General features: G+C 47.9%; 1 protein-coding gene across 2 annotated transcripts in view; it reads right to left on the reverse strand.

The window, feature by feature from the left end:
• Positions 1-18,490, reverse strand: part of LOC139567965 (voltage-dependent T-type calcium channel subunit alpha-1I) — a 171,715-nt gene that overhangs the window by 38,821 nt on the left and 114,404 nt on the right. For both annotated transcript variants that reach the window (XM_071389610.1, XM_071389609.1), the window contains exons 21-27: positions 18,137-18,315; positions 16,764-16,890; positions 15,004-15,129; positions 9,080-9,169; positions 4,871-5,063; positions 1,513-1,664; positions 640-749 (exon numbers count right to left, since the gene is read on the reverse strand). In XM_071389610.1, the coding sequence (XP_071245711.1) occupies positions 640-749; positions 1,513-1,664; positions 4,871-5,063; positions 9,080-9,169; positions 15,004-15,129; positions 16,764-16,890; positions 18,137-18,315 (977 nt within the window). The remainder of the gene's footprint in view (positions 1-639; positions 750-1,512; positions 1,665-4,870; positions 5,064-9,079; positions 9,170-15,003; positions 15,130-16,763; positions 16,891-18,136; positions 18,316-18,490) is intronic.

An 18,490-nucleotide genomic window follows, 5' to 3' on the forward strand; every position in this document is an offset into this window, starting at 1 on the left:
CATCACGATCTACATGGGGAAACAATTGAAGTTGAAGATAATATGTAATTAAAGGAGCTGATCAAAGCATCAGTTCTGGTCCTGTGGTTTACATTAAAACATTACAATTACACTGGAGGTGATTCCACAGACATGAATACGCATTAGGATATTAAGCCTTAGATATTTCCATAATCACTTAATGTGTGTGTGTGTGTGTGTGTGTGTGTGTGTGTGTGTGTGTGTGTGTGTGTGTGTGTGTGTGTGTGTGTGTGTGTGTGTGTGTGTGTGTGTGTGTGTGTGTGTGTGTGAGTTTGAGGGTGTCTTCCATAATCATAGTCACTCTTCATAACAACCATCTGGGTAATGTGAGTAATTATCTAATATATAGGAGGCATGACTCAGAAAACAGGTGTGTGTGTGTGTGTGTTGTGTGTGTGCTGTGTGTTGTGTATAGTGTGGGTTGTGTCTGTGTGTGTTTGTTGTGTGTTGTGTTTGTGTTGTGTGTTGTGCATGTGTTGTGTGTGTATATTGTGTGTCTGTGTGTGTTTATTGTGTGCTGTGTTTGTGTTGTGTGTTGTGCATGTGTTGTGTGTGTATATTGTGTGTGTGTGTGTGTGTGTGTTTGTTTGTTGTGTGTGTGGGTGTGTCCTACTGTACCTGTCCTTGAAGAAGCGTCGGAACCCGAAGCCGATGAGCTTGAGGACAGATTCCACCACGAAGGTTGTGGTGAAGAAATAGTTACAATACTTCAGACTAGTCTCCAATGACTAGAGACAGATGGAGGAGAGAGAGAGGGGGGTTAGTATTTGTTGAATGTCAGGGTCACATTGTAGCCTTGTTGAGACAGTACTTCAAAAGCCAAGCTATGTCACTATACAATCTCAAGATCAAAGACAAATAGAGTTCTGACGGGAAGAAGAATGTATGATGGCATTTAGCACACACACACACACACAGTCTTGTACAGCTAACCTTGTGGGGACATACAATTCAGTCCCATTCAAAATCCTATTTTCCCTAACTCCTAACCCTAAACCTAACCCTAATCCTAACCCGTACTCTTACCCTAACCCTAACCCTAACCTTAACCCTAACCCTAACCCAAAAACCTAAACTTTATCCTAACCCTAAACCTAACCCTAGCTCCTAACCCTAACCCTACAACTAAGCCTAGCTCCTAACCTTAATATTTAACTTAATTCTAACCCTAACACTAATTCTAACCTTAACCCTAAACCCCCTAGAAATAGCATTTGACCTTGTGGGGACTAACAAAATGTTCCCAGTTGGTCAATTTTTACTTTGTTTACTATTCTTGTAGGGACTTCTGGTCCCCACAAGAATAGTTAAACACGTCCACACGGGACTTCTGGTCCCCACAAGAATAGTTAAACACGTCCACACACACACACACACACACACACACACACACACACACACACACACACACACACACACACACACACACACACACACACACACACACACACACACACACACCCCAAACCCCAAACCCTCACCCGTCCATACCTGTGGTTGGCTGTAGTGCTCCAGGGACATAGTAATGACGTTGATACAGATGATGAAGGTGATGAAGAGGTCCAGGTAGTGGCTGGTACACAGAGTGTGGATCATCAGACGACCATCGCTATAGTTGGTATAGTAGGGTAGCTTCTGGGCCTCTAAAGGGTGAAGAGGCAGGAGGAGAGAGGAGGAGAGGAGAGAAGAGAAGAGAGGAGAGGAGAGGTGGGAGGGGAAGGGAGAAAGAGGAGAGGGGAGGAAAGGGGAGGGGAGGAGAGAGGAGAGGGAGGGGGAGTGAGGGGGAGCGAGGATTAAGAAGAGAGGGGAGGATGAGGTGAGAGGAGAGGAGAGGAGAGGAGAGGAGAGGAGAGGAGAGGAGAGGAGAGGAGAGGAGAGGAGAGGAGAGGAGAGATATAGAGGATTGTAGAGGTAAGAAGGAACACGGGAGGGACGAGAGGATGGGTGAAGAGAAAGCAAGAGAAGGTGAGAGAGAAAGGATGGAAGTCGGGGAGCGAGTAGAGGGGAGGGAAAGAAAGGATGGAAGTCGGGGAGCGAGTAGAGGGGAGGGAAAGAAATGATGGAAGTCGGGGAGCGAGTAGAGGGGAGGGAAAGAAAGGATGGAAGTCGGGGAGCGAGTAGAGGGGAGGGAAAGAAAGGATGGAAGTCGGGGAGCGAGTAGAGGGGAGGGAAAGAAAGGATGGAAGTCGGGGAGCGAGTAGAGGGGAGGGAAAGAAAGGATGGAAGTCGGGGAGCGAGTAGAGGGGAGGGAAAGAAAGGATGGAAGTCGGGGAGCGAGTAGAGGGGAGGGAAAGAAAGGATGGAAGTCGGGGAGCGAGTAGAGGGGAGGGAAAGAAAGGATGGAAGTCGGGGAGCGAGTAGAGGGGAGGGAAAGAAAGGATGGAAGTCGGGGAGCGAGTAGGGGGGAGGGAAAGAAAGGATGAGCTAATCTACACAGAAATGATAAATATCCTTTTCCTTAAACAGGAAGTAAAATAGACCTAAATGGACTAAAGTGATGAATGACCATCCTCATATAGTAATATAATGATATCATCATGTATTACATCACACCACCTGCAGAGACGGGCCAGTTAAACATTCTACTTTAATTCTCCGGCTCCCAGGATAGTTTGAGCCCATCCTCCCTGACTTTCAGTTTCACCCCATCCTCCCCAACTTTTAATCACACTTTCATATTCTTATTTTTCTACTTCTCATAATTGGTTCAATGAATCTCATGTTATTTGACCTCTTTCTACCTTTTTAATAATAACTTTACACTCTAAAAATGTGTTGTTCAACAAGGGTTCTTCTAAGATCCTTAAAGTTCTCAAAAGAACCTTAGGGTTCTTGGCACTCAAAACCCCCCCAAAAGGTTCTTCTAAGAACCCCATTGGAGGTGGGGTTCATCGAGGAACCTCTTTAGTTGGTGGGGGTTCTTGCAGGACCTTGACTGTCCAAGTGAAACACTTGGATTTGAAAGGACAGACGGTGCAGGGACTTAACTGGCAAATGTAAAGATCTCAATGTAAGGTAAGGTTTGTCCATTGTGTGATCTAAATTGTTTTATGATTATACCATCTATCTTTTCATATTTGTGCAAATCTTTCTAAAACAGAAAACGGACACAATTCAATGGATATCAATCAACAAAGAGGTAACAATATGTAGACTATAAGAATATATTGAAGAATAGCTGTATTGGGTGCAGATGACTGAACTGCTCACTTCTGTGTCTGTAGGTATCTGAACAAAAACCAAGGTATGAATACTGTCGTGTGCATATTTTGTTGATCATCTGTACAATGACTATTTTTGGGATTCACAGACTTCTCACTCCCTACACCTCTGATGAATAAAACAGGAAACCTGTTCGATTACCATACACTGCGAAATCATTCTAGCTATGGATACAGAGAACATCAACACATTAACATCATCAGGACAGAGGATACACCCATTGGACTTGGGGCTCTGCTGGAGTTTACCTCATATTTAGATTTTTTTATCCTGCTTTGCCACTAAAAATATAATCAACACTGAAATACTGTATTTTTGTTGTTATTGTTATGCATATTATTATTAATATTAATAATAACAGGGGAGGGGGGTAGTTCAAAAATGAACCCCAAAAGGTTATTCCAAAGGTTCCTTGAGGTTCCATTTGAAGGGGTTCCCTTATAAAGGGTTCTTCGGAGAACTTATAGGGGTTCACCCACAGTTTCAATTTGAAGAACCCCCAAAGGATACTCCAGGAACCTTTTCTTCTCAGAGTGTATGTTCTCTTGATACAATGTCTATTCTATTCTACTGAGACGTATCTTATGTCTTATTGTTGTGGCATTATTGAGAAGGGACCTGCCAGTAAGCATTTAGTTGGACGGAGTATACCATGTGTATCCTGTACATACAACAGCCATCAGACTGCTAAACAGTTCATCAAATGTCTACCCAGACTATATGCATAGACCCCCTTTTTGTTGTTGTTGCACTGCCTCTCTTCACACTCACTGGACTCTACACTTGAACTCTGCACTGTTGGGAAAGGGCTCGTAAGTAAGCGTTTTACAGTAAAGTCTACACCTGTTGTACTCAGCACGTGACAAATAAAATGTGATTTGATTTGATAAAAATCGACACGACTTTGCTTTTCCTCTATGTAACCCTTTCTCTCTCTCTTTCCTTCCCCATCCCTCCCCCCTCTATCCCTCCCCTCTCTCTCCCTCCATTCCTCCCCCATCTCTCTCCCTCCTTCCCCATCCCTACCCTCCCTCCATGCATCCCCTCTCTCTCTCCCTCCTCCCTCCATCCCTCCCCTCCCTCCATGCATCCCCTCTCGCTCTCCCTCCATCCCCATCCCTCCCTCCTCCAACCCTCCTTCCCTCCATTCCTCTCCTCTCTCTCTCCCCCCTCTATCCCTCCCCTCTCTCTCCCTCCATTCCTCCCCCATCTCTCTCCCTCCTTCCCCATCCCTACCCTCCCTCCATGCATCCCCTCTCTCTCTCCCTCCTCCCTCCATCCCTCCCCTCCCTCCCCTCTCGCTCTCCCTCCATCCCCATCCCTCCCTCCTCCAACCCTCCTTCCCTCCATTCCTCTCCTCTCTCTCTCCCTCCTTCCCCATCCCTCCTTCCCTCCATTCCTTCCCTCTCTCTCTCTCTCTCTCCCTCCTTCTCCATCCCTCCCCCCTCCATCTCTCTCCCTCCTTCCTTCCATTCCTTCCCTCTCTCTCTCCCTCCTTCCCCATCGCTCCCCCCTCCATCCCTCCTTCCCTCCATTCCTTCCCTCCCCCCTCCCTCCATCTCCATTCCTCCTTCCCTCCATTCTTCCCCTCTCTCTCTCCCTCTTTCCCCATCCCTCCCCCTCTTACTCCTCCTCTTCTTCTCCATGCGTCTCTGTCGTTTCTCCTCCCTCCTTTTGGCCTCCTCCACTTCCTGGTTCTGTCTGCACTTGTGGAAGTTCTCCACCACCACGCCCACGAACATGTTGAGAACGAAGAAACTGACGATGAGGAGGAAGGAGATGAAGTACAGGAGCATCCACGGATTGTTGTTAATAGACGGCTGGAGGAGAGAGGGAGGGAGAGAGAGAGGGGGGAGGAAGGGATGATAATTTCACCCATCAAACTATTCTCAATTTAATCTGGTCTTTACTAATGTGTAAAATGTGTTTTGATTTAGAATGGACCATTATCAAATGGGCAGGAACAAAAGGGGGGAAAGTGATGTGTCATCCATATGCACTGGAACAAAAGGGGGGAAAGTGATGTGTCATCCATATGCACTGGAACAACAGGGGGGAAAGTGATGTGTCATCCATATGCACTGGAATAACAGGGGGGAAAGTGATGTGTCATCCATGTGCACTGGAACAAAAGGGGGGAAAGTGATGTGTCATCCATATGCACTGGAACAACAGGGGGGAAAGTGATGTGTCATCCGTATGCACTGGAACAACAGGGGGGAAAGTGATGTGTCATCCATGTGCACTGGAATAACAGGGGGGAAAGTGATGTGTCATCCATGTGCACTGGAACAACAGGGGGGAAAGTGATGTGTCATCCATGTGCACTGGAACAACAGGGGGGAAAGTGATGTGTCATCCATATGCACTGGAACAACAGGGGGGAAAGTGATGTGTCATCCATGTGCACTGGAACAACAGGGGGGAAAGTGATGTGTCCTCCATATGCACTGGAACAACAGGGGGGAAAGTGATGTGTCATCCATATGCACTGGAATAACAGGGGGGAAAGTGATGTGTCATCCATGTGCACTGGAACAAAAGGGGGGAAAGTGATGTGTCATCCATATGCACTGGAACAACAGGGGGGAAAGTGATGTGTCATCCATATGCACTGGAACAACAGGGGGGAAAGTGATGTGTCATCCATATGCACTGGAACAGCGAATGGAGGCCATGTTCCCGCCGGTTCCTTTCACACTTCAGGTAGGCTACTCTGATTATTTCACCGCGCTACAGGTGATATTCCGCCCAAACTCTGTATGCCATGGCCTCTCCAAACCTGTTCCTGCAGCTACTCGGTGCGTAAATGGGAAAGCAAGTTAAATCTGTTCGCGAACATGTTTTCACAACAAAATGTTATTCATTAAACTGTTGACAGCCCCACTCTCTGCACGCTGGAGAATGGAATGAAGGAGAGAAAGGAGATGGAGACCAAGGTTGGTGAGATATTATGTGTAGCTAAAGGTAATTATCAAAATATCAAATATGCCCTACTATAAGGCTATTCAAAATCAAATACAAACTCACTATAATTAGGCTAACTCTGCCTTTGTTTAATTTAGACAATACCAATGATGTACCAAAGATATTTAAAAAGTTTTTGTAACATGCGTTAGGCTATGTATTGTTAAAACGGCACAATCATTATTTTAATTCAGTTTTATTCTTTCAGGCTTGGACTCATATAATATATAAAGTTGAAGTCGGAAGTTTACATACACTTAGGTTGGAGTCATTAAAACTTGTTTTTCAACCACTCCACATGTTTCTTGTTAACAAACTATAGTTTTGGCAAGTCGGTTAGGACATCTACTGTGTGCATGACACAAGTAATTTTTCCAACAATTGTTTACAGACAATTATTTCACTTATAGTTCACTGTATCACAATTCCAGTGGGTCAGAAGTGTACATACACTAAGTTAAACAACTTGGAAAATTCCAGAAAATGATGCCATGGCTTTAGAAGCTTCTGATAGGCTAATTGACATCATTTGAGTCCATTGGAGGTGTACCTGTGGATGTATTTCAAGGCCTACCTTCAACTCCCTGCCTCTTTGCTTGACATCATGGGAGAATCAAAAGAAATCAGCCAAGACCTCAGAGAAACGATTGTAGACCTCCACAAGTCTGGTTCTTCCTTGGGAGCAATTTACAAATGCCTGAAGGTACCATATTCTTCTGTACAAACAATAGTATGCAAGTAAAACACCATGGGACCACGCTGCCGCCATACCGCTCAGGAAGGAGACGCGTTCTGTCTCCTAGAGATGAACGTACCTCGGTGCAAAAAGTGCAAATCAATCCCAGAACAACAGCAAAGGGCCTTGTGAAGATGCTGGAGGAAACAGGTACAAAAGTATCTATATCCTCAGTAAAACGAGTCCTACATTGACATAACCTGAAAAGCCACTCAGCAAGGAAGAAGCCACTGCTCCAAAACCGCCATAAAAAAGCCAGACTACGGTTTGCAACTGCACATGAGGACAAAGATTGTTCTTTTTGGAGAAAATTCCTCTGGTCTGATGAAACAAAAATAGAACTGTTTGGCCATAATGACAATCATTATGTTTGGAGGAAAAAGGGGGAGGCTTGCAAGCCGAAGAACACCATCCGAACCATGAAGCACAGGGGTGGCAGCATCATATTGTGGGGGTGCTTTGCTGCAGGAGGGACTGGTGCACTGAGGATTTCTAAGGAAAATTATGTGGATATATTGAAGCAACATCTCAAAATATCAATCAGGAAGTTAAAGCTTTGTCGCAAATGGGTCTTCCATATGGGCAATGACCCCAAGCATACCTCCAAAGTTGTGGCAAAATGGCTTAAGGACAACAAAGTCAAGGTATTGGAGTGGCCATCACAAAGCTCTGACCTCAATCCAATAGAACACTTGTAGCAGAACTGAAAATGCATGTGCGAGCAAGGAGGCCTACAAACCTGACTCAGTTACACCGGCTCTGTCAGGAGGAATGGGCCAAAATTCACCCAACTTATTGTGGGAAGCTTGTGGAAAGCTACCCGAAACATTTGAACCAAGTTAAACTATTTAAAGGCAATGCTACCGAATACTAATTGAGTGTATGTAACTGCTGACCCACTGGGAATTTGATGAAAGAAATAAAAGCTGACATAAATAATTCTCTCTAGTATTATTCTGACATTTCACATTCTTAAAATAAATTGGTGATCCTAAATGACCTAAGACAGGGAATTTGAACTAGGATTAAATGTCAGGAATTGTGAAAAACTGAGTTTAAATGTATTTGGCTAAGGTGTGTATACATAAGCTCTAATATGCTTATGGTTGTTTTGTACTAATCATCCCCTTAGAAAGTGCTGTCCATTTAATTGTGTTAGGCTTTGAAACAACATCCACAAGGAACATGTTTTCCACTCAGTTTCAACCTGTTGGTGAACTTCTTTTAATCACATGGATCAATCACAGTGGGGTGGATTTAAAAACACGATACTGTTTTGATGATGAGTGTTTAAAGTGATTTTTGATTGCATTTGCATTGATGTCAGAGTGGTTAGAGGGACAACAGAGCCCTGAGTACCAGGCTGTTAGGACCTGATGGTAGTTAGAGGGACAACAGAGCCCTGAGTACCAGGCTGTTAGGACCTGATGGTAGTTAGAGGGACAACAGAGCCCTGAGTACCAGGCTGTTAGGACCTGATGGTAGTTAGAGGGACAACAGAGCCCTGAGTACCAGGCTGTTAGGACCTGATGGTAGTTAAAGGGACAACAGAGCCCTGAGTACCAGGCTGTTAGGACCTGATGGTAGTTAGAGGGACAACAAAGCCCTGAGTACCAGGCTGTTAGGACCTGATGCTAGTTAGAGGGACAACAGAGCCCTGAGTACCAGGCTGTTAGGACCTGATGGTAGTTAGAGGGACAACAGAGCCCTGAGTACCAGGCTGTTAGGACCTGCTGGTAGTTAGAGGGACATACAGAGCCCTGAGTACCAGGCTGTTAGGACCTGATGGTAGTTAGAGGGACAACAGAGCCATGAGTACCAGGCTGTTAGGACCTGATGCTAGTTAGAGGGACAACAGAGCCCTGAGTACCAGGCTGTTAGGACCTGATGGTAGTTAGAGGGACAACAGAGCCCTGAGTACCAGGCTGTTAGGACCTGATGGTAGTTAGAGGGACAACAGAGCCCTGAGTACCAGGCCGGTAGGACCGTATGCTCGTTAGTGAGTTGGGTACTACCAACACATATCCAGAGTGCATAAGAGGAGATTACCGTGTAGAATTTGACTGCGGTCATGACTCATGACTGCCGGTGTGGCGGTAATACTGCAACAGCCCTGTGTGTGTTCTACAGTACCTGTTGGTCTATACCCACAGCATCCAGACCATGGTACATGATGTTGACCCAGCCGTCTTTAGATGCCAGCACAAACAGAGACATCAGAGCCTGGAGAAGACAGAAACAAATTCTGTTTATTTACCAGACAGACAGTTAGTCTGTGATTTATGAACCCAATACCTCTAATATCTCTCTCTCTCCCTCTCTCCCTCACACTTTCTCTTTCTAGCTTTTTTAATATCTTTCTTTAACATTCCACAAACACTATTCAATGTACACTTCACAAGCCAGTCTGCCCCTACCTGTCTAACTATCTCTGTCCATATCCATTCACACACACCAACCTTTACACACCGCCCTGCCCCTCCTACCTGTCTAACTCTCTCTCTGTCCACACACCAACCTTTACACACCGCCCTGCCCCCTCCTACCTGTCTAACTCTCTCTGTCCATATCCATTCACACACACCAACCTTTACACACCGCCCTGCCCCCTCCTACCTGTCTAACTCTCTCTCTGTCCATGTCCATTCACACACACCAACCTTTACACACCGCCCTGCCCCCTCCTACCTGTCTAACTCTCTCTCTGTCCATGTCCATTCACACACACCAACCTTTACACACCGCCCTGCCCCTCCTACCTGTCTAACCCACACACCAACCTTTACACACCGCCCTGCCCCTCCTACCTGTCCCACACACCAACCTTTACACACCGCCCTGCCCCTCCTACCTGTCTAACTCTCTCTCTGTCCATGTCCATTCACACACACCAACCTTTACACACCGCCCTGTCCCTCCTACCTGTCTAACTCTCTCTCTGTCCATGTCCATTCACACACACCGCCCTGCCCCCTCCTACCTGTCTAACTCTCTCTCTGTCCATATCCATTCACACACACCAACCTTTACACACCGCCCTGCCCCCTCCTACCTGTCTAACTCTCTCTCTGTCCATGTCCATTCACACACACCAACCTTTACACACCGCCCTGCCCCTCCTACCTGTCTAACTCTCTCTCTGTCCATATCCATTCACACACACCAACCTTTACACACCGCCCTGCCCCCTCCTACCTGTCTAACTCTCTCTCTGTCCATGTCCATTCACACACACCAACCTTTACACACCGCCCTGCCCCCTCCTACCTGTCTAACTCTCTCTCTGTCCATGTCCATTCACACACACCAACCTTTACACACCGCCCTGTCCCTCCTACCTGTCTAACTCTCTCTCTGTCCATGTCCATTCACACACACCAACCTTTACACACCGCCCTGCCCCTCCTACCTGTCTAACTCTCTCTCTGTCCATGTCCATTCACACACACCAACCTTTACACACCGCCCTGTCCCTCCTACCTGTCTAACTCTCTCTCTGTCCATGTCCATTCACACACACCGCCCTGCCCCCTCCTACCTGTCTAACTCTCTCTCTGTCCATATCCATTCACACACACCAACCTTTACACACCGCCCTGCCCCCTCCTACCTGTCTAACTCTCTCTCTGTCCATGTCCATTCACACACACCAACCTTTACACACCGCCCTGCCCCTCCTACCTGTCTAAATCTCTCTCTGTCCATGTCCATTCACACACACCAACCTTTACACACCGCCCTGCCCCCTCCTACCTGTCTAACTCTCTCTGTCCATATCCATTCACACACACCAACCTTTACACACCGCCCTGCCCCCTCCTACCTGTCTAACTCTCTCTCTGTCCATGTCCATTCACACACACCAACCTTTACACACCGCCCTGCCCCCTCCTACCTGTCTAACTCTCTCTCTGTCCATGTCCATTCACACACACCAACCTTTACACACCGCCCTGTCCCTCCTACCTGTCTAACTCTCTCTCTGTCCATGTCCATTCACACACACCAACCTTTACACACCGCCCTGCCCCTCCTACCTGTCTAACTCTCTCTCTGTCCATGTCCATTCACACACACCAACCTTTACACACCGCCCTGCCCCTCCTACCTGTCTAACTCTCTCTCTGTCCATGTCCATTCACACACACCAACCTTTACACACCGCCCTGTCCCTCCTACCTGTCTAACTCTCTCTCTGTCCATGTCCATTCACACACACCGCCCTGCCCCCTCCTACCTGTCTAACTCTCTCTCTGTCCATATCCATTCACACACACCAACCTTTACACACCGCCCTGCCCCCTCCTACCTGTCTAACTCTCTCTCTGTCCATGTCCATTCACACACACCAACCTTTACACACCGCCCTGCCCCTCCTACCTGTCTAACTCTCTCTCTGTCCATATCCATTCACACACACCAACCTTTACACACCGCCCTGCCCCCTCCTACCTGTCTAACTCTCTCTCTGTCCATGTCCATTCACACACACCAACCTTTACACACCGCCCTGCCCCTCCTACCTGTCTAACTCTCTCTCTGTCCATATCCATTCACACACACCAACCTTTACACACCGCCCTGCCCCCTCCTACCTGTCTAACTCTCTCTCTGTCCATGTCCATTCACACACACCAACCTTTACACACCGCCCTGCCCCCTCCTACCTGTCTAACTCTCTCTCTGTCCATGTCCATTCACACACACCAACCTTTACACACCGCCCTGTCCCTCCTACCTGTCTAACTCTCTCTCTGTCCATGTCCATTCACACACACCAACCTTTACACACCGCCCTGCCCCTCCTACCTGTCTAACTCTCTCTCTGTCCATGTCCATTCACACACACCAACCTTTACACACCGCCCTGCCCCTCCTACCTGTCTAACTCTCTCTCTGTCCATGTCCATTCACACACACCAACCTTTACACACCGCCCTGTCCCTCCTACCTGTCTAACTCTCTCTCTGTCCATGTCCATTCACACACACCGCCCTGCCCCCTCCTACCTGTCTAACTCTCTCTCTGTCCATATCCATTCACACACACCAACCTTTACACACCGCCCTGCCCCCTCCTACCTGTCTAACTCTCTCTCTGTCCATGTCCATTCACACACACCAACCTTTACACACCGCCCTGCCCCTCCTACCTGTCTAACTCTCTCTCTGTCCATATCCATTCACACACACCAACCTTTACACACCGCCCTGCCCCCTCCTACCTGTCTAACTCTCTCTCTGTCCATGTCCATTCACACACACCAACCTTTACACACCGCCCTGCCCCTCCTACCTGTCTAACTCTCTCTCTGTCCATGTCCATTCACACACACCAACCTTTACACACCGCCCTGTCCCTCCTACCTGTCTAACTCTCTCTCTGTCCATGTCCATTCACACACACCGCCCTGCCCCCTCCTACCTGTCTAACTCTCTCTCTGTCCATATCCATTCACACACACCAACCTTTACACACCGCCCTGCCCCTCCTACCTGTCTAACTCTCTCTCTGTCCATATCCATTCACACACACCAACCTTTACACACCGCCCTGTCCCTCCTACCTGTCTAACTCTCTCTCTGTCCATGTCCATTCACACACACCGCCCTGCCCCCTCCTACCTGTCTAACTCTCTCTCTGTCCATGTCCATTCACACACACCAACCTTTACACACCGCCCTGCCCCTCCTACCTGTCTAACTCTCTCTCTGTCCATATCCATTCACACACACCAACTTTTACACACCGCCCTGCCCCCTCCTACCTGTCTAACTCTCTCTCTGTCCATGTCCATTCACACACACCAACCTTTACACACCGCCCTGCCCCTCCTACCTGTCTAACTCTCTCTCTGTCCATATCCATTCACACACACCAACCTTTACACACCGCCCTGCCCCCTCCTACCTGTCTAACTCTCTCTCTGTCCATGTCCATTCACACACACCAACCTTTACACACCGCCCTGCCCCCTCCTACCTGTCTAACTCTCTCTCTGTCCATGTCCATTCACACACACCAACCTTTACACACCGCCCTGTCCCTCCTACCTGTCTAACTCTCTCTCTGTCCATGTCCATTCACACACACCAACCTTTACACACCGCCCTGCCCCTCCTACCTGTCTAACTCTCTCTCTGTCCATGTCCATTCACACACACCAACCTTTACACACCGCCCTGCCCCTCCTACCTGTCTAACTCTCTCTCTGTCCATGTCCATTCACACACACCAACCTTTACACACCGCCCTGTCCCTCCTACCTGTCTAACTCTCTCTCTGTCCATGTCCATTCACACACACCGCCCTGCCCCCTCCTACCTGTCTAACTCTCTCTCTGTCCATATCCATTCACACACACCAACCTTTACACACCGCCCTGCCCCTTCTACCTGTCTAACTCTCTCTCTGTCCATGTCCATTCACACACACCAACCTTTACACACCGCCCTGTCCCTCCTACCTGTCTAACTCTCTCTCTGTCCATGTCCATTCACACACACCGCCCTGCCCCCTCCTACCTGTCTAACTCTCTCTCTGTCCATATCCATTCACACACACCAACCTTTACACACCGCCCTGCCCCCTCCTACCTGTCTAACTCTCTCTCTGCCCATGTCCATTCACACACACCAACCTTTACACACCGCCCTGCCCCTCCTACCTGTCTAACTCTCTCTCTGTCCATATCCATTCACACACACCAACCTTTACACACCGCCCTGCCCCCTCCTACCTGTCTAACTCTCTCTCTGTCCATGTCCATTCACACACACCAACCTTTACACACCGCCCTGCCCCCTCCTACCTGTCTAACTCTCTCTCTGTCCATATCCATTCACACACACCAACCTTTACACACCGCCCTGCCCCCTCCTACCTGTCTAACTCTCTCTCTGTCCATGTCCATTCACACACACCAACCTTTACACACCGCCCTGCCCCCTCCTACCTGTCTAACTCTCTCTCTGTCCATATCCATTCACACACACCAACCTTTACACACCGCCCTGCCCCTCCTACCTGTCCCACACACCAACCTATACACACCGCCCTGCCCCCTCCTACCTGTCCCACACACCAACCTTTACACACCGCCCTGCCCCTCCTACCTGTCCCACACACCAACCTTTACACACCGCCCTGCCCCTCCTACCTGTCCCACACACCAACCTTTACACACCGCCCTGCCCCTCCTACCTGTCCCACACACCGCCCTGCCCCCTCCTACCTGTCCCACACACCAACCTTTACACACCGCCCTGCCCCTCCTACCTGTCCCACACACCAACCTTTACACACCGCCCTGCCCCCTCCTACCTGTCTAACTCTCTCTCTGTCCATATCCATTCACACACACCAACCTTTACACACCGCCCTGCCCCTCCTACCTGTCCCACACACCAACCTATACACACCGCCCTGCCCCCTCTTACCTGTCCCACACACCAACCTTTACACACCGCCCTGCCCCTCCTACCTGTCCCACACACCAACCTTTACACACCGCCCTGCCCCTCCTACCTGTCCCACACACCAACCTTTACACACCGCCCTGCCCCTCCTACCTGTCCCACACACCAACCTTTACACACCGCCCTGCCCCTCCTACCTGTCCCACACACCAACCTATACACACCGCCCTGCCCCCTCCTACCTGTCCCACACACCAACCTTTACACACGCCCTGCCCCTCCTACCTGTCCCACACACCAACCTTTACACACCGCCCTGCCCCCTCCTACCTGTTCCACACACCAACCTTTACACACCGCCCTGCCCCTCCTACCTGTCCCACACACCAACCTTTACACACCACCCTGCCCCTCCTACCTGTCCCACACACCAACCTTTACACACCGCCCTGCCCCTCGTACCTATCCCACACACCAACCTTTACACACCGCCCTGCCCCTCCTACCTGTCCCACACACCAACCTATACACACCGCCCTGCCCCCTCCTACCTGTCCCACACACCAACCTATACACACCGCCCTGCCCCTCCTACCTGTCCCACACACCAACCTTTACACACCGCCCTGCCCCTCCTACCTGTCCCAGGTTATCAAAGTTGTATTTGTGGTGAACCCATCTGTAGTTGGCCTGGAGACAATCAGACTTGTTGGTGATGTTCTTCACCTCTAGACCCAGGCAGTAGTAAAACTTCCCCTTGAACAGCTGAGAGGGGACAACAATATAGTACAGTTAGTCTGCTTATGTATACCCTTGATATGGGTTATAAGTGCATTATAAGGCCACATTGCCAGCAGCATACCACCCTGCATACCACTGCTGGCTTGCTTCTGAAGCTAAGCAGGGTTGGTCCTGGTCAGTCCCTGGATGGGAGACCAGGTGCTGCTGGAAGTGGTGTTGGAGGGCCAGTAGGAGGCACTCTTTCCTCTGGTCTAAACAAAGATCCCAATGCCCCAGGGCAGTGATTGGGGACACTGCTCTGTGTAGGGTGCCGTCTTTCGGATGGGACGTTAAACGGGTGTCCTGACTCTCTGAGGTCATTAAAGATCCCATGGCACTTATCGTAAGAGTAGGGGTGTTAACCCCGGTGTCCTGGCTAAAATCCCAATCTGGCCCTCAACCATCACGGTCACCTAATAATCCCCAGTTTACAATTGGCTCATTCATCCCCCTCCTCTCCCCTGTAACTATTCCCCAGGTCGTTGCTGCAAATGAGAACGTGTTCTCAGTCAACTTACCTGGTAAAATAACGGTAAAATAAAAAAAAATAAAAAAAATAACACTCCATAAGACATTGGTAGTAAAACTTCCCTTTGAACAACTGAGGGAACAATAGAAAACATGAATCAATGTTAAAAACACACACTGTGAAAGACATGCACATAAATGAACCATTGAGGATGAACGAAAACAAATCTACTCCACTTCTTTCAGGTCTTTTCTCTTCTGAGATCTACTCAGCATGGAACAATACATTACATGACAGTTAGATTCAGATTTCAAACTCAGAACATCTTTATTGTCCTTCACGGTCCATCAAAAACAGTTCGTCTTCTTCTTCAACTCGGCTGATTCATTTTGACAACAAAAACACATCCGAGGAGTCAGGAGGAAATCAGTCAATAACAGAAGAGCTTTTTAAGCAATGAGATAATTAGGGAGTATGTGAACAGTGTACATAACACTGTTTTTAGAAAGCCTAGGAAGACAGACAGACAGACACAGACAGACAGACAGACAGACAGACAGACAGACAGACAGACAGACAGAGACAGAGAGTATGGATTCTCTTCCTGAGTGAGATGTTATCACAGTTCAATCAGACTACTCTTATCAGAGAGAAATGAAACATCAGAGAAACAGCATAATAACACACCTCAGATGGACTGAGAGGATAAAAACGGGAAGAAGAGAAAGGGAAAATAATGACGAGTGAAGATAAAAGAGAATAAGTTCAATAAGAAATCAACAGACAGAAAGTCAAATCAAATCAAAAGTGTCTTCATCTTCACAAAACATCTTAAACACAGTCAGATGTGAGGCGTGGAGAAATGGACAACACAGCACATTTCTGTTATAATGTACAATAAAACTGGACTTATACAATAACTAACTACTGTTTCAATGGATGAATAAAGTGTTATTGTATGGACTTAGAAGAATATGATGATGTTGTGTAGTTTATTATAATGATGAGCGTAGGGTGAAGTTGTCCCTAGATACTGATCTTGGCATTTCCCCCACTAATAGTAAAGGCTATGACTTGAGGAAAGGTCATCTGATCCTAGATCTGTACATAGGGGAAACGTCACCCCAGGAAGATAATGTCGTCGTCCTACCTGCACACCGAGGATGCCAAAGATGATAAAGAAAGCGCAGCAGATGAGGACGATGTTTCCTATAGGCTTCAGAGACGTGATGAGAGTCTCTACCACTAGCTTCAGTCCTGGAGCTCTACTGATCACCCTGACAGAGAGAGGGACAAAAAGGAGTGGCTTGAGGACTTCTCATCAATCTGGTCATCATCTATGATTCTGCTGTGATGTATAACAGTGAGTAGAGTGACTGCTGTCAGCACTTATAGTCCAGTGTGCAGGAACCCTGGTCATGGACAAAACACAAGGTGTTCAGGATTCCCCCCAACCCAGCACAAACAAACCTTCCCCTAGTTAAATAATCATTCAGGTCCCTCAAGCATGTTAGTGCAGGGCTGGAACAAAAACCTGCACCCTCTTCAGGGTTACAAAGCTCCATGGTTACAAAGCTCCACAAAGCTCCAGGGTTACAAAGCTCCAGGGTTACAAAGCTCCATGGTTACAAAGCTCCAGGGTTACAAAGCTCCAGGGTTACAAAGCTCCAGGGTTACAAAGCTCCAGGGTTACAAAGCTCCAGGGTTACAAAGCTCCAGGGTTACAAAGCTCCAGGGTTACAAAGCTCCAGGGTTACAAAGCTCCAGGGTTACAAAGCTCCAGGTTTACAAAGCTCCAGGTTTACAAAGCTCCAGGGTTACAAAGCTCCAGGGTTACAAAGCTCCAGGTTTACAAAGCTCCAGGTTTACAAAGCTCCAGGGTTACAAAGCTCCAGGGTTACAAAGCTCCAGGGTTACAAAGCTCCAGGGTTACAAAGCTCCATGGTTACGAAGCTCCATGGTTACAAAGCTCCATGGTTACAAAGGGTTAGGACATACAACATGATATAGGCCAAGTCCAGCCTGCAGTGAGTCCCTGAGAGAGAAATAGTGGGAGTTACAATCACCTTTTTGGTGTTTGGGTTATCAATCTGATGGTCAAGTGTTACACTGAAGTACATTGACAGTTGCATTGCATAATGCTTTAGATGACGTTAATGTCCAGACCAGATGGAAATCTGTTGTTGGTGACCTATACTCCAGCAAGAGTAAAAGTCTAACTAATATAAGTAAGTATCAGTCCTATATTTATGGAGTGAGGAGACATGTGAAAGGTCCACTGAAATACATTGACATCACTTACAGACAGTTGCATTGCACCATAATGCTTTACATCACACCGTTTTCCAACATCAGTCCCTTAGTGAGTGAGATGTTAGTGAACTATTAACAACATTATCTACCTTAATATATACAGGTTGGAACAGATCAGCCTGCTATGTCGACGCATTTCTACCAAACAGGTTTTCCTCAGGCAGCATTCAAATAGAATTTCCACAGTTATTTCCAGTTAGTCCTCCCTACCTGAGAGGGCGTAGTGTCCTGAGCAGCCTGAGCACTCTCAGCACCCCCAGGATCTTAGCCCCGCCTGCCATGGACACAACAATGTCAATCAACGACACGAAGACCAGGAAACCATCCAGAACGTTCCAGCTGCTTTTCAGATAGGCCTTCTCACCCAGGTACAGACCCTTAGAGACCACCTGGGAGAGGGAGGAAGGGAAGGAGGAGAAGAACGAGAGAGACTTACAGTTTGTGAATTCATTTTAAGATAGCTAGGTGAGACAACCACATTTCACAGTCATAGTAAGTATATTTTCCCTCAATAAAGAGACAGTGGTAGAATCAGGTACGCCTTCTCACCCTTAGACACCCACC

This window comes from Salvelinus alpinus, chromosome 2 (genome assembly GCF_045679555.1).
Source record: "Salvelinus alpinus chromosome 2, SLU_Salpinus.1, whole genome shotgun sequence".
Classification (NCBI taxonomy): Eukaryota; Metazoa; Chordata; class Actinopteri; order Salmoniformes; family Salmonidae; genus Salvelinus; species Salvelinus alpinus.